We start from the raw sequence: 14,296 nt of genomic DNA on the forward strand, positions 1-14,296 counted from the left end.
TTTTGAATCTGGTTTTACACTCAGCTAAATAGCTTCTAGTTGTTAGAGTTAGTTCATTCGTATCTTCTATGTGAACAATGCATAGAGTGACTGTGTATGAATGCTACCCTATGGTCTCTGTTTTCCATTTACCCTGTAGATCATATATTGTCAGCTACTAGCTCTAGTTTTTATGGACTTGAAAGAAAGAGCTTGAACACTCATTTGATGAGAAAGCTATACATGCAATTTATTTGTTAAACTTACTTTTTTTTTCTTGGTCTGGCTTTGAAGTACCTGCAATTTATTTGTTGAGACTCATGTTTGTCCACCTAACAACTTTTTACTCTACATTCCAGTTTAACTAATTTCAGAAATACTGTTTGATACTGAAGTAGAATTTCATTGAAGAACACTTTCTGTAAATCATGTCACTCCATGTTTGCCAAGTAACGATTCACTGGAAGTTTGTTTCTATGAGAGATAGTAGTAATACAAGCTATTTTATATAAGTAATAATCATGGCTTAAACATAACAATTGGAAATACACAGGTATTTGTAATAATCATGTGTTAACTCATAATCCAGATTACAAACATTCCATAGCCCCAGTTCACCCGTGTTCTCTAATAGTATGATATTCTTAACAAAAGCTTCCAAAGAAGCATCTAATTCTTTATAGAGCATAAAAATGCAAGATCTGGACAATGCCTTGAATTGGACCATCTCTTAAGGCTTCCTCGTTTTCTTATCTTAGCAAGGCTGTTTGAACCCCATGTAATTCCCACTAATGTAATCCCTCCAGATATCAACAGCTCCAAAACTAGTCATGAGAAGAGTGCTTAAAGCCATAACTATGCCAACAGAAAATACAATAAGGGATGCTCTCCCATGATGCTCTATGGCTCTCTGAACCACTACTAATCCAATTATTGAGGCAATACAACATACAACTGCAAAGATGAGGGCATCATCCACGTGTTCCATCCCTAGAAATAGATATTGCACAGCTGACATGGTAGAGGAAAAAAACACCATGAATGAGCAGGTTGCTGCTGTCACCTGGGGTAAAACAAAGTCATCAGTGTTGTGAGAAAAAGACTCGCAAATTTAAGGATAAGTAAGATGGAAAAATAGCAAGTAGCAAAGCTTACTTCAGGAGTTATTCCGACTTGGATTAAGAGGGGACTAATTAGCATTCCACCACCAATTCCAAAAACGCCTCCTAGAACCCCTGCTAGTAGTGCCATTATAGGGAAGATGAGCTTCCCTGAAGGTCCATGTTTAGTTTCACTGGTTCCTTCCTGCATTTACCGAACCAAGTTAGTTCTTAGTCAACAAGTTAAGCAAACAACATACTCTCTTATAACTTATAAATACCGGTTTCTTGGAAGGCATGTTCTGTTGACTTTCTCTATTATACAAGATCCATGATGTAAAGATGATAGCCATAGGAAACTGAACTGATGAAATGATCCAGTATCCGACTCCACATGCTTCCATTGGAATGATGCCCTGTACATAGATTTGAACAGTTTCTGTTACAATGTTACAAACAAGTAACCTAGCTTTTAAAAAATTCTTACTGCCTCATCATCACTGCAATTAGAGTCCTTAAAATTAGCAATTACGCATCTCAAGTCTATAATCTGAAGTACTAGACCCTACTTTCTTTCCCGTTTCAAGATTGAAGAAAGTGAAAGATAATGTGTATCTCTCAACTAAATGTCTTTTAGCCTATTATTATGCTAGAAAGGGACTAAAGTCTGTATGGCGTATGCTAAGCTGAATTTAAGCACTTCTTCCCATTTCATTTTGTTTGTCTTACTTTCATGGTCTCAACACAAATTCTCACAATTCTGAAAGAAGACAGGAATTGGAGTCATGTTACTGATGCTACCAACTACCAAAAGTAGTGTAAAGAAAGAAGAGAAAACAGCAGTGTACCAAAAAAGAAGATGAGAAATAAAAATGTACTTAACCTTAAAAGGGAACACAGAAAAGTACTCAAGAAGTCCAAATACTTGTAAACCTGAAGTAAATTAGATTACTTCCAGGGACTTAAGGTCACATGATGCATCATATATAAGACTAAGTTATGGCATAAAGTGTCCAAAAAAGGAAAATTCAAGACAAATGAAAAAGAAACGTGTACACAAAAGAAGAGAAGTGAAGACAAGATAAAAGTAGGCATACTTGTCCATATTGATTTCCACGAAGAAGATAGAGGAAAAAGAAGGAAAACCAGAACATCACCAACATCCCCATTTTCATCCATGGAATGTTGCTAACTACTCCTCCCTTTCCTTCCTTCTTCTCCAACAAAGCCTCATCATCTTCATCACAACTTTCATTTTTCAGCAACCCATTTTCCAATTCTTGTTTTCCATTTTCCAATTCTGATTCCAATTTCCAATAAAAGAAGCCTGATTTACATGTCTTGAAAGTGCAAAAACCAAGAAACAGAGCAAACAGTATAGTGATAAGCCATTCTGGGAGTACCCTATTGCATATAACTCCAATACTGACACCCAACAACATGCATGGCTCCGACAGCAATGCTATATCAAAATCAATCAAAATCTTGCCTCCATATTTGGTACTTTTAACAAACATGTTAGTTACAACATTAGCAATAGAGCCACCTGTGACCATAAATGCAGAAAAACTTGAAGCTGTTTTGAGGTCTACACCAGCAATAATAGTAAGAATTGGTACATACAAACCTCCACCTCCAATCCCACCAGCACTTGATATAGAGGCTGCTAAAAAACAGAGCACCCCTGCTGCTACAGTTGAAACTCCAAATTTTAAACCCACATCTTCTTGTTTCTGCTTCTGATTAGCCCTCCATTCATAAATTGCATTCAAGAATTGATCCAATTTGGGGATATCTGAGGTGGGGTTTGTCTGTTTTGCTATAGAAAATCTACAAGATGCCAAAAAAACAAGAAAAAATATAAACTTTAAGTAGTTGTTGTGACAATTCATTTTCTTGAATTTTTTTTGTCACAATGAGAGAGTGCTTTGGAGTAGGAGGGGTTTTTATGATAGTGTTGTGGCTTAAAAGAATGATGATTTAAAATAGGCCTAATACATAAATATATCTTTTAACTTGCTTCATCTAGTATCTATATTCTCTAATTTTGGGTCTACACAAGTAGACATTTAAATTTGTACAAAATTGAACTGTAGACACATGCTTCATATATGACATCTTATGTAGCAATTCACATCCTAAATGACGTCCTATGTATAATATGCCACGTAGGATGCTTGTGTCTACTTAGTTAATTTTATACAAATTTGAGTGTCTATTTGTACACACGAAGTATGTATGATGCATTTATGAGACTTAGTGAAGTATAGTACAAAATGCATGGGGGTAACTAGAATTGTTTTGCCACTTGTCAACCAATTGTCTACATCATCAACATCCAAGCATATATATTTGGCTTGTTAACAGTGGAGTTGCTTCTTAGGATGGTATAATAAATAGTATATAATGGTGACTGATCAAATTGCTACTCTTTTAAGTGAAGAAATTGAAGGGGTTGAGGAATAAGTTGAAATAGAGACAGGTGAATGCTTAAAGGCTCAAGCTCTACATAACATTAATTGTCTTTATGGCAATAGCACGTATTTGAGAACAATAAATAAGCAGAATCTGAAAATGACTGTTGAGAAAATTTATGACTCTGGGTTCGAATTACCAAAGGAACAAAAAGATGGACACTCCTAAGGTAATTTTTTTTTAGAAAACAGAAGTAGGAGCATATATGCATGTACCCTAAGAAGTTGAAAACCTTAGACCCTATAATGGGATGGGGGCATTAATTAAAAAAAAATAGTTACAATCTGTTGTTAATCTGTTGCGATATAATATGTAGCTAACAGAATTTTATAATAATTGGTCGCTAATCTGTCGGTAACTTATTTAAATTACGATTTTCTATTGTTTATATGCCGCGAAAGTGTTAGTTTTTAAAAGATAGGAGCAATAAAAAGTATTTGTAAGTGTTGATTGAAAATGTCTCGTATATGAAGACTTTAAATAACTAATTTAAAACCAAAAAATCTATATAATTTAAAATTTCAAAAAAAAAACTAAAATATCCAACAAACTAAACAAAATCTAATAAGAATTTAAAATTTAAATAAACAAACTAATAAGTATGGTATATTACAACAAACTAAACAAAATCTGATAGTAATTTAATATTCAAACTCATTCTAAAACTAGCAACTTAATCATAATGCTAATTTTTTTTAGTGCAGTAACTAGTAACTGAAGCCAAATTCAACACCCCTTCTCTTCTGAAATATGAAAAACTCCTCCTTCTTCTTTTACTTGATTCTCATTAGTTCAACCTAAAAATTTTAGTATACAAAATGTTGAGTCCCACATCAAGCTGATTCTAATTCTATGACTTGCAAATGTCATGATGATCGAGCCTGGTACTCCCAAGCAGAGGCGAATCCAGGATTTCAAGAAAACGGGTGCACCATTGCTTTAGAATTTAATTTTTTTTTTGAAAAAACGAGTGTTATTAGTTACTAAAAAAAATTGAAGTGAATTGTGGCTGGCTGGGATTGAACTCAGGACCTTGGTGTTAAAATTTGGCTGTCAAACCAGTGAACCATCCAGCAACTTTAAGAACGGGTTCAACAAGTGTTTATTTAATATGTTCTTTAATAATTATACAAGTAATATATCGAGTTTAGTCGGAGGACCACGGGTTCGGGTGACCCAATTTTTACACATAAATTCGCCACTGCTCCCAAGCACTGGCGGAGCCAGGAATTTAGCTAAGGTGTGCAATTTTATTTTTCATTTATGTTAAGAGTGTACAAAATTAAATATACATTCATAATAGTTAATATTTAACCTATATACATCATATAATCTTCCATCAAATAGTGTATATCAGACCATCTTTTGCCTTAGATGGCTCCGCCCATACTCTCACCTAGGTAGAATATAATAGACGAAAATGACGTGTGTAACTTGCTTTTAAATCAATTGATACATCACGCGAATAAACTTATTTTTGGAGTGCTTGTGTCACAAAAACGGATGAAATGAAGCATCATCGAAGCTTCTTGGATTTGATAAGTTAGATGATTAATTTTTGGCTTCCTTGCTGGGGTAAACTTGGAAAAATATGAATGCATGCGCTCACTATTTACAAATCATATAATAAATATGTATTATGCTTATATAAACGGTTATCAATTAAATATAGTTCATTAATATACATTTTCAGGGTGCAAGTAATATTGTATTTTATTTTTGGAAGACTTTTTTCATTCGAAAAATCACTAAGGCAGTTTCTTAAACACCTTATTTCCTAATAGCTACTAATTATGAGAATAGTACTAGTATATCTAGTTCTCTCTAACTCTTATTTTCTTCATGCTTGTTAATTAGTAGAGGTTCGTTGCTTCATTAGGATTGACAGGGTAAGATCTGTCCCCTTGCTTGTACTTATTTCTATTGAGGATTTTCATTTTAATAGCTAATTCAGAATCCATATGTTTCAGATTCTGACTCTATAATTCTTTCAAATAGTTTTGTCGCATTATTATTTTTCTCTTTTTATGTATGTACCTATTTTCCGAACTCAACTCTTTTCCTTTTAGCTAGCATAAGTTTTTGTCCTAATTGGAAAACGTTTTATGGACCTGCAAAGAGAATGGAGGAACAACACTTTCTAACTTCCCAAAAAAGAAAAAAGAAAACCATTGACAATTGAATTACTAGTAATTAAGACATGTATTTGAACACAGAAACAAATAACAAAACATTTTATCTTGAGATTATAAGGTTAACAATATGATTTATTTTTAAAAAAAACAATAGTGCCTATTAACACAATCAAGACCAAAATATATCTTTCTTTTTCAGCTATTAAGACAAGGTTGGTTTCAGTGGCAATTGCACCTGTAACCAGGGAAATGGTAAAAACGTAACGTGTTTATACCAACTTTGTTAGTTTAAATGAAAGACAAAAAAATCAAATCACTTATTATCTCTTATTAAGTGATAAATGTGTATATATAAGACACATGTCTTGCATTTATTGATTTGATGTAAACACTTGATGCTGATATTTACCTAGAAAAAGTGAGTGCACATATTATTCGACTCAAATTATATATATATATATACATAGCAATAGAGTTTTCAAGAACATCTATCTAGCTGGATGATTGAGCCTATAGAATCCATCTTTTTGATGTTCTTATCCACAGTGAATCAAATATTGCCATCTTTTTTGCCACTACACTCTTTCAAAGAATTTTGAGCATTTTTTGCTTAATAGGCAGCAATTTTCCTAGTATTTTTTTTTAAAAAATAAAAAATTTCCATGAAGATAATATCTTACAGTACATTATCAGATGCTACATGAAAGTGGAAAAGAGTAAAAGAAAAATGGCAGGGATACTAAAATGACTCAAAACTTTGGTTATATAACTTTAATTTGTATAGTATAACTTTATAGTATTGGTTGTGGTACCAATTTATATTCATGCTACTCTTCAATATGCCAAGAGTGATTTCTTCTCGAATCTTATCGTCTTTAAAATCTGGCCGTAGTGATGAAAGATAAGATGGTACCACCATTCATCCCATACTCCGTCGTGGCACTTTTCGAATTTCGAGATTCAAACAAATCTATTTTTGATTGTGAATTTTTTATATATCTTTTAAATATTTTGAATTGCCAATTATTTTGACTTTTTAATAGTACTTTTTACGTAGTTTATAAATATATAAATTTCATTTCAAAAAAATTGAAGATTCCATGCGCAAATTTCCGATCAAACTTATACTGTTTGACTCTCGAAAAACGAAAAGTGCCAAATAAATTGGGACAATTAGTAAAGACCTTTGCTGGTGGTAACAGATAGTAATGTCCAAACTAATTAGATTCAAGCTAGTTAAACAAAGTTGGCCTCATTTCACATTTATACCCTCCAACTTTGGGTGTGCACAAATAGACACTTAAACTTGTATAAAGTTGAACAAGTAGACACATGAGTCCTATGTGGCATAATACACATAGGACACCACGTAGGACGCAAATTGCCATGTAGGATGCCACATAGGACGTGTGTGTCTATTTGTTCAATTTTATACAAGTTTAAGTGTCTACTTGTGCACACTTAAAGTTAGAGGACATAAATATAAAATGAGGCAAAGTTAAAGGGCATATTTATGTATTATGCCTTCTTCTTTTTATCAGTTTTCTCTTGTAATTTCAAGCAATATATGTATCCTGATAAACTAAATGGTTTTCTGAGACTATAATACTGTCTATCCTTATAACCAAATGCATGTTGCTGTGCACATTTAAGCATCATAATTTAAATGCATGTTTTTGTGCAAATTTAACCCTTAGTTATCTCTATTTTTCATTTTGCGCTATGTTTTTTTTCTTTAACTGTTTCGACTTTTTATTGAAACAATCAGAATTGACATATCAATAAGAGCTGTAGTTGAATAAAATATGATTTATATCAAATTTTAAATCGTAATAGTACATGATAAGTGCAATAAAAAGATAGTCTTTGCAAGCCATGGAATTCCAAGTTTTTGAAAGAGTAATTAGAGATGGAGAAAAAGTATTGAAAGGTGTAGTGGACTGGACTATATTTGCATGAGCAGAAAAAACGTTTACAATTTATGAGAAGCACACGTTAATCAATGAATAAATATGATGACCATATTCATGAATGATCACCTAACGTTTCACACCAGTTTTCATTTTGACGCTTCAACTAAGACTTGTACCAATTGTATTCACATGCAAAATGCGTCTATTGATATTTTCAAGTGCTACTTGTGGAGAAGTTTTATTTTGAGTGAGACAGGTACACCATAATTGTCTGCTTCTTCCTCATTTCGTATAACTCTTCTTCTCGATTCCTTTTTAATATGATTGTAGTCAGGGGCGAATCCAGGTTGTCAGGTAAGGGTTCACGGGAACAAGTAGCTTTTGCTCAAATTCTATAAATGTATTCACTAAATATTTGACTATGAACCTATTTATTATTGTTTATTAACTTGAAATGGTTGTACGGACCCATAAACTTTAAATTTATATCCTCTCTGATTTTTTGTTGAAGCTGATTGATCTGGATACCTTATTGTGCATTGATACAAATTTCATCAGCTTCATCTTTACAGCTTTATTGCTGCTTTGAGTTTCTCCCTTGGTGACTCGAACCCAAAATCTTAGGGTTGGAACTGAGGAGTGATCACCATCCGAGCAACTCTCTCTTGTCGAAATGGTGGCAGATCAAGATCTGATTTTTCTTTGGAATTGACAAATTGACTTAGAATTTATTGAATTCTAACAACTCTTATGTATGCATACAGGACTCAGGAGTGGATGAGGTTGGAAATTTTGGGCCTACTTGTTCTTCTTTAATTTGAATATGATTTCAGAAATGAAATTCAACTGATATTTACTTGCATCTTCTTTTTCCCATCCATGTTTTTGTAGAAAATAGTGGAATCGGCAGGGACCCTGTAGTTAATTATGTTGTAGTGTAATTAGTTGGTCACATAACTGCAATTAGTTAGAACTTAGAAGTCAGTCTATAAATATATAGCAGTTTCATTAGTGTAATAGGTAATACATATGAAACAAGTTGGAATTTTGTATGAAGCACACAAACCATTAATAAATCAATCTCATCAATTCTAGACTAACTGGAGTTGGAATAAACAACAAAGTAATTCTCGACACTCAGGAAAGAAGGGTATTATGTCTTAAGGATGTTAACGAGGGGATAACTCAGTTATCGATGCCTCATTATGTGATGAACTAATAGATTTACTTTTGGCTAATTCTCTAGGTCCTGATGATCTTGAATTGTATTCTTGAATAAGTGAAATCTCTGAACTAATATCGTTGTGTGTATAGTATGCAGGCCCTGAAGGCAGGGGAAGATTCAGAGATAGGCTACTGAGCATGAGAACTACTGCAGCCATGGTTGGTCTATCAGAAATATTTTCTTGAACGCACAGTAATGCTATGTGAATGCATCTCATTATGTCACGAGCCATTCCTGAGCTTCCCCTCAACATGGGGTCTATCAAATTTGTAGTTGTTTCTTCGCGCCAGTTCATCCAAGCCTGTCACATTTTAATTCAGAGTTTGAACTCTTACATTGACAATGTAAAAGACATTGATGCAAAGGATGGTCTCCCACCTAGTTCGGCATTCAGGGGTAGTTGATTAATTAACTTGGTTACTTACATAGCTTAGAAGGTCTTCCAGCGATTCTCCATTTCTGAAACAAGTGTTTTTTTGGCCACTTACAATTTCAAGGACTAGTACTCCAAAGCTAAAAACATCTGATTTCACTGAGAATTGCCCGTGCATTGCATACTCTGGTGCCATATATCCACTGCAAAGAAAAAACATAAAATTACTAGACTTTTCTAGTAATCGGTACCTTAATTGTAGGGACGACTAAATTTCTAGTTTTACAAAATTAAGGTGCAAAAACAAAAATGAGATAACGTTCCTGAAGCAACTACATAACAAATTAAAATTCATCTTACACATTCTAGTAATTTCAAGGAATCATTCGTTTTTCGAGTAGTATTAAGATTTTTGTTCTTGCTTGCTAAATGGTTAAAGAATCCTTAATTCCAAGCGATATGAAATTAAACAGTCTTATCTAATGAGAGTTGTACAACTTACTAGGTCCCAACAATTCTGGTTGTGCTGCCTTGAGTTTCATCCAGGGCAAATAACCTTGCCATGCCAAAGTCTGAGATTTTAGGATTCATTTCTGCATCAAGTAGAACATTACTAGCTTTGAGATCACGATGAATGATCCGAAGCCTAGAATCCTCATGAAGATAAAGGATCCCCTTAGCAACGCCTCCTATGATTTTGGATCTCCTTTCCCAATCCAATTGCCTACGTTTAACTGGATCTGTGTTCCCATTGGACAAATGTTAAACGAAGAGCATAAATTATTAATGCTCAAGCTCCATATCTTATAAAAGATTTAGCGCATATATATGAAAAGTGTAGAAGAACTACACTATCAAGTTAACTAAATGTTAAACAATACATACCAAATAAAAATTGGTCAAGGCTTGCATTGGGAACAAATTCATAAACAAGAAGTCTCTCTGTTCCATCGAAACAAAATCCTTGCAATCTAACCAAATTCCTATGTTGAAGCCTTGCAACCAACAAGACCTCGTTTTTGAATTCTAGATCTCCTTGGCCTGAATCTTTTGACAATCTTTTCACTGCTACTTCTTGTCCATTTGAAAGCACACCCTGAAGCATATCATAACAAGTGGAAATTATGAATTTGAAGTGAAACTAACTCTTGTACATTTTTATTTATTTTGGGATACTATCGCAGTAATTATTATGCAACAATTAGGACTAATCACCTTGTACACAGGACCAAATCCACCTTCTCCCAACTTATTAGCACTTGAGAAGTTATCTGTTGCTGCTCTAATTGTAGACAGATCATATTGCAAGGATTCTGCAGTATCAATATCGTCCACATGTGTACCTTTATTAACATAGCAATTTAAAACAAATCAGCAAAGCATAGATTTAGAAATCAACTTTCCTTAATCATTGTCTACTAACAAGCCACTCTTACTCTGAATTTTGTCCATAAGCTTCCTCTTTCTCATCTTCATCAAGATGACAAAAGTACAAAGCATAAGAATTATCGTTGCAACAGTTGACACAACAATGACAATGACTATTCTAGCATATTTATCATCCTTTCCTGCAAAGTTGCTCCGACCTAGTGTTTTATTTAGAAAATATATTTTGGACTGGTTTAGAGTCGCCACTTTAATTTTTAAAGGAAAATTAAGAAAACTTATTTTTCAAAAGATTAAAACAGGAAATCGATTGAAAATATTTAAAGAGGGGTTCGAGGTTCCTATTAATATTCTAGGAAGGTTTTTAAGGCACCTAGAATATCCACTAATGTGGTTATCCGACGATTACTTATTTGGCTAAATTAACTGTAACTTAGTTTGAATTGCAAAAATGAACTATTTTGTAGTTAGAACTATTTTAAAAAAACAAGAAAATTATTGAAATATTATCTAAGCGAAATATTTTGTAAAACGTATTTATTTGTTAAGTCAAGTAAAGAATGAATAGTTTAGTTTAAGCGATTAATTCAGAATGGGTATCCTTTGGGGCATTGATTAGGGAACCTTAAAATTAAATAAGCACATAAAAACATGTTATAGCAAATAAATAGATAAGGAAAGAAGATTTGGGCCCAAGTCTGGCTTTTCTGTCTGCCTGGGCCAGTATTTGGGCCCATTTTCATATTGGGCCAAAGGCCCATTTGAGTCACTTGCACCTGTCCTAGTCTAACATGAAATAAATATCTCTCTTTTGGACCTTAAACCCAATTTTCCCACCTGTCCTAGGAACTAACAAATAATGGTAAGTAAAATGACAAGGGCTTAGGCCCAATAATAACAAAATACAATTCCGGAAAAATAAAGGTAGGCTTTGGCCCAATCTTTTCAACTCCCGATTTGCTTCGCTTTTCTTTTAATTTCGAGACTTGTTCGTCGATTTTAATGTCTGGCTGACTCGATAAAGGGAAGCATTGGGTCCCCTTGTCCCATTTCGAGATGCAAGGGGAGAAATGGGGGATTCCAAATGACTCGACCCAAGAGAGTTCATGCATAAACAAAATGAAGGAGAAGAATTATACTCAAATTAACATTTATGTATATATACTAAACAACGAAAAAATAGATAATTATTCAAAATAATGAAAACAGAGAAAACGTCATGTACTTAAGAGGGAAAAACATCAATGATTCTTATATAACAAATGTGAAACACCACTGCAATGATAAAATGAAAAAAGGTACTAACTATTATTAACACATTCAACATGATAAATAAATAAATATGCTAAGCAACTATTTTAAATACTTATTAAACTAAAAGAGAAGTGAAGCTAAATTTCCAAACTCATAGTCAGTGGGTGAAACAAATCACAATAGCAACTTAAATAAAATCCTGTAAGTAAAGCACGAATATTTATCAAAAAAAAACTTTGACGACAACTACTTAGACATGGGTTATATGCACCAGATCTATTCAAGAAGGTAACAACAATATTGTAAATAAACAAGAAGCTTAAGCCAAAATGATTGGGCACTAGGAGAGTCTCAAAATAATCAAAGGATAATCCTATCTTTAACTGGGAATATGTATTTCAAGCAAATTGATTACGGGGAATGAAAACTTGTAGATTTATTTCTTCTTTCTCAAATAAAATAAAGAGAGGACAGATAGATAATTTAATCAACTAAGACAAGCCAATATATATAAAGTTGCATAAAATTGCATATCTTGAAACTGATGAGAATAAGCATATCATTTATAAAAGTAGAGCTGGACATTTTAACATCAAGGATATGGTCATATTAACTATTGGGTGGTGAGGAGCTATAAACAAGTATCATAGGTTAAAACCAAAGGGACACAAACATCAATACGGCTAGGTGAGAACAAAGACTAGATTTTACGAGATTAATCTAACATGGATGAGAGGCTACTACGGTAGTCAAAGCGGCAAAGAACAACCAACACACAAATAGTCAGTGAAGCAACAGAACACATAATTGGCACACTCAAAAAATGCACTTGAGTGAACAATAGACCATCTCGAGCAAACTAAGTAGATTTAGCTAACTTTCAGAACAAAATCAAACTATATGGAAACTAAAAAAAAAAAAAAAAAAAATTTAGAATAGTGCTTCACCACATCACGTACAACAGCTCATAACATTAACATTAATTAAAGGAAATCCCACTTTTGGTATCTTAAGACATTGAAAACAAAGAAATATGGATTCGGACGTCCAAAGCCAACATACGCGACAGAGACAACGAAATAAACTCGGAACAAATGAATCCATTTATATTGAAATTGCTTAAAGAAGTCATATTATAGCAAATCATCCCGAACTCAACGACAAGTGCTAGCAAACCAAACAAAGCACATCTATAGATGTCACGCTGGAAACAAAAAAAAGGTAAGGAAAACATTACAAAGGAGAGAGCATTACCTTCTTTGGAGCAGCGAAACTGAGACCAGAGCGAGTAAGGAAGTGACTTCACCACCACTAGAATGTGAATCCAAGAACTCCAACGAACAAAAGAGGAAGCAAGCAAGAACAGGAAGTCTTTCTGTGATTTTTAGGAACTATATGATTTGAGTGTATTTCTTCCTTTCTAATACTAGCTAATTCTCTATATTTTTCTAACTCAAAATTTTTTCCGCCCCCTTTCACAATGAAGGAGATGAAGTATATATAGGGGAAATATTAGGGTTCCAAACTTAGGGGGAAAACGGATCAAATTCACAAGAATAAGGCCTATTTTTTTTTTGAAATTCAAACTCCTAATTCCTTTTACCATTCGAGCTAGACACCTTTTCCTTGAAATTTTTCCCCATTCCGGAAGAGGAAAGGGAGAAAAAACGTGCCTGCTGCCTGCTAGAAACACAGAGAATCGTACAGAAATAGTACTAGGCTGAAGAAGACGCTTGAACAGCTACTGCTTTCCGTCTATATCCGTGTAGGCGTCGTTTGCTGCTGTAACGTTGGACTGGAAATATTGGAAATTTCTGGGTTCTTTTAGAATTGGAAACGGGCTGGGTATGGGCTGAAAAGTGGGCTGATGATATATATTTTTTGATGTGTGGCGGGTGGGTTATTTTGGAATGGGTTTTCCTCTGTTTTGTGGGCTGCTGTACGTATGGTGTTGCTGAAAAAATGCATCGCTAATGGGCCTTACTGATTTGGGCTGGTTTGGAAGAGCTGGGAAGCTGAAAATTGTAAGATAAAAGCCCAAAAATTGGTCTTATTAGAAAGGCAAAAGTAATGGCTAGTAAGTTACAATTTTAACCGAATTGAGTGGTCAATTGCATTACGAATTTAGCCGATGGATTAGGAGCGTAGCCAAATTGAATTCATTTAATAGATTCGGCTAGTGATTAAATAAGACGAATTAATATAAATTAATTAATGAGCTTCTTAATTTCAACGAAATAAAATAATTGACTTAATTACAAACTAATTAACTCAAAAGTGTAAACTATTATATAACTAAACTAATTAGTAAAGTATTTAAGCGAAATAAAATCTTTTTGAGGCAATTTTCGAATATTCATAAAAATACTAATTATATGCAAAATTATATAAAAGACATATTATTATTTAAAATTATGAAAAGTGACAAATTATTTAAAATAACTTGCAAACTATAT

General features: G+C 33.5%; 2 protein-coding genes across 4 annotated transcripts in view; both read right to left on the reverse strand.

The window, feature by feature from the left end:
* Positions 1-463: 463 nt before the first annotated feature.
* Positions 464-3,103, reverse strand: LOC102604949 (uncharacterized). 2 transcript variants are annotated; one of them, XM_015304635.1, is made up of 5 exons: positions 2,707-3,103; positions 2,177-2,625; positions 1,361-1,495; positions 1,135-1,284; positions 464-1,042 (listed from the first exon to the last, which is right to left on the reverse strand). In XM_015304635.1, exons 1-5 carry the CDS (start codon positions 2,969-2,971, stop codon positions 734-736), a joined length of 1,308 nt encoding a protein of 435 aa, XP_015160121.1. In that variant the 5' UTR covers positions 2,972-3,103; the 3' UTR covers positions 464-733. The 2 variants fall into 2 exon arrangements, with proteins under 2 accessions (XP_015160121.1, XP_006365887.1); XM_006365825.2 differs by having other exon boundaries at positions 2,177-3,103.
* A 5,480-nt stretch (positions 3,104-8,583) lies between these two features.
* LOC102603268 (cysteine-rich receptor-like protein kinase 10) overlaps positions 8,584-14,296 on the reverse strand; it is a 49,743-nt gene continuing 44,030 nt past the window's right edge. The window contains exons 1-6 of one of the 2 annotated variants that reach the window (XM_015304634.1): positions 10,637-10,786; positions 10,416-10,543; positions 10,086-10,296; positions 9,703-9,940; positions 9,253-9,403; positions 8,584-9,128 (exon numbers count right to left, since the gene is read on the reverse strand). In XM_015304634.1, coding sequence (XP_015160120.1) covers positions 8,772-9,128; positions 9,253-9,403; positions 9,703-9,940; positions 10,086-10,296; positions 10,416-10,543; positions 10,637-10,700 — 1,149 coding nt within the window. In that variant the 5' untranslated portion in view covers positions 10,701-10,786 and the 3' untranslated portion in view covers positions 8,584-8,771. Of the gene's footprint in view, positions 9,129-9,252; positions 9,404-9,702; positions 9,941-10,085; positions 10,297-10,415; positions 10,544-10,636; positions 10,787-14,296 lie in introns of those variants that run through there. The other variant, XM_015304633.1, reaches the window with a different exon arrangement.

This window comes from Solanum tuberosum, unplaced genomic scaffold (assembly GCF_000226075.1).
Source record: "Solanum tuberosum cultivar DM 1-3 516 R44 unplaced genomic scaffold, SolTub_3.0 scf00590, whole genome shotgun sequence".
Taxonomy (NCBI): domain Eukaryota; kingdom Viridiplantae; phylum Streptophyta; class Magnoliopsida; order Solanales; family Solanaceae; genus Solanum; species Solanum tuberosum.

Coding starts and splice junctions, on each gene's coding strand:
- LOC102604949 (XM_006365825.2), bottom strand. CDS start 2,971: ATGAATTGTCACAACAACTACTTAAAGTTTATATTTTTTCTTGTTTTT. Junction 1,496..2,176: donor GTGGAAATCAATATGGACAA/GTATGCCTACTT, acceptor ATCTATGTACAG/GGCATCATTCCAATGGAAGC. Junction 1,285..1,360: donor ACATGCCTTCCAAGAAACCG/GTATTTATAAGT, acceptor CGGTAAATGCAG/GAAGGAACCAGTGAAACTAA.